Below are 1,756 nucleotides of genomic sequence, written 5' to 3' on the forward strand. Positions count from 1 at the left end.
CGCGGTAATGATTTGCATGTATTTTTGTGATACGGCTATAAGAAACTTCTTGACGACGAAGATCTCCTCCACCTTTTCTCCCAAAGAGCAGATACCAGTCACGATGGATGTCAATTTCATGATGAAATCATCCAGTGATTCCCCGTTCTTCATGCAAATCGTCTCGAAGTGTGTCTTTAAGGTTTGCACTTTTGCCTCTTTGACTCTTTCCAATTCAATGTGCATTGTCTTTAGCGTCTCTCATGTTAGCTTGGCGGAATTCTTCTTGGCCATCGACCTATTTGATTTTTTTTTTTAAATCTAATGAAGTAAAAGATTACAATTTAAAAAAATATATATATTATATATATATATATCCTATATATTAAGCTAAAATTGACATTAGAATTATACTAACAGAACAAACAAAAAAAATATTAAAATTGACTTTTGACAATTCTTGATCATACTCTTTTGATTATAATTGGTTTTTATTTGAAATGGAGTTAGAATATAAATAAATAAAATTTAGATATATTTTTACTAGTTCAAAGTATTTAATTAAAAATAAATAAAGTTAAAGAATGAGAAGTGATGGTGATAGGAGAGCGAGTAGTTGAAGTTTTCAATGAGGAAGACGAAAATGAGAAACGCGTGGAACCCTCAAACTATAAAATAGTAGATAATTTGAAGTTTAATTTGCAGCAGACTGAAAATATAATGGCAGAAAGAGAAGATAATGATCAAGAATGGCAAGTTGGGTTTCGATTCTACCCAACTGAAGAAGAGTTAATCTCATTCTATCTTCATAACAAGCTCCTCCATCAAACCACGCCTCAAATTGATAGCCTCATTCCTCTCGTTGACATCTACTCCATTCAACCATCTCATCTTCCAAGTCTGGCTGGGGAGTTGTGTCCTAAGGATACGGAGCAATGGTTTTTCTTCACGGCCAGGCAAGAAAGAGAAGCCCGCGGCGGCAGGTCTAACCGGACCACCTCCTCCGGTTACTGGAAGGCTACGGGCTCACCTTCCCATGTCTACTCAGCCGATAACAGAGTAATTGGTTGGAAGAGGACAATGGTGTTCTACAAAGGCAGGGCACCGACTGGAACTAAAACCAAGTGGAAAATGAACGAATATAAAGCCATTTTGAATGAACAGAATCAGGAGGATTCAACAACTGATCATAATTCATCCAATTCCATAATTCCAAAGGTTGCTTAATCATTTTATTTAATTACTTTATTAATTCATTCATTCATTGTTACTAAATAGACATTTGTAGTTGCGACATGAGCTATGCCTGTGCAGAGTTTACATCGTGTCGGGAACCGGTCGTGCTTTCGACCGGAGGCCAGCAGCAGGAGTGTTGACCTAGAATAACAACAAGAAGAAGAAGAATTGACCAAAAACATATGGTCAACACCTCAGAGTCTTATAGTCTCTCTGGATTAAAAGGAGCACTTTAATTATCTCTATTATAGTATTATTTCTTAAGTTAAGAAAAAAATTATGAATTTATTTTATGTATGTTTATGATTATGTTGTGTGTAATTTTCAGATTTAATTTGTTTATTATTTTTTTTTTTATATTTCGATTATATTTGGATGAAATATATATTTGTTCATGTTGTTTTGAGTTATTTAATTCATTTCACTATTTTTTAATTATTACGTTACTTAATTCATTAATCAAATTAAAATTTATTTATTTTTAATTAATATTTTTATTATTATTATATATATTTATATATTAAGTATTTTACCAAAATAA

At 32.5% G+C, this 1,756-nt stretch overlaps 1 protein-coding gene across 1 annotated transcript; it reads left to right on the forward strand.

Moving 5' to 3' along the window:
- The first annotated feature begins 688 nt into the window (after positions 1-688).
- On the forward strand, positions 689-1,527 carry LOC124927811 (NAC domain-containing protein 90-like). The gene is made up of 2 exons (XM_047468291.1): positions 689-1,197; positions 1,268-1,527. Exons 1-2 carry the CDS (start codon positions 700-702, stop codon positions 1,358-1,360), a joined length of 591 nt encoding a protein of 196 aa, XP_047324247.1. The 5' UTR covers positions 689-699; the 3' UTR covers positions 1,361-1,527.
- The last annotated feature ends 229 nt before the right edge of the window (positions 1,528-1,756 follow it).

Source organism: Impatiens glandulifera, chromosome 2 (assembly GCF_907164915.1).
Source record: "Impatiens glandulifera chromosome 2, dImpGla2.1, whole genome shotgun sequence".
In the NCBI taxonomy this organism is placed as follows: Eukaryota; Viridiplantae; Streptophyta; class Magnoliopsida; order Ericales; family Balsaminaceae; genus Impatiens; species Impatiens glandulifera.

Excerpts from the sequence above, each read along its gene's own strand:
- LOC124927811 (XM_047468291.1), top strand. The coding sequence starts at position 700 with ATGGCAGAAAGAGAAGATAATGATCAAGAATGGCAAGTTGGGTTTCGA. Across the intron at positions 1,198-1,267 it reads CCAATTCCATAATTCCAAAG|TTGCGACATGAGCTATGCCT; the intron begins GTTGCTTAATCA and ends AGACATTTGTAG.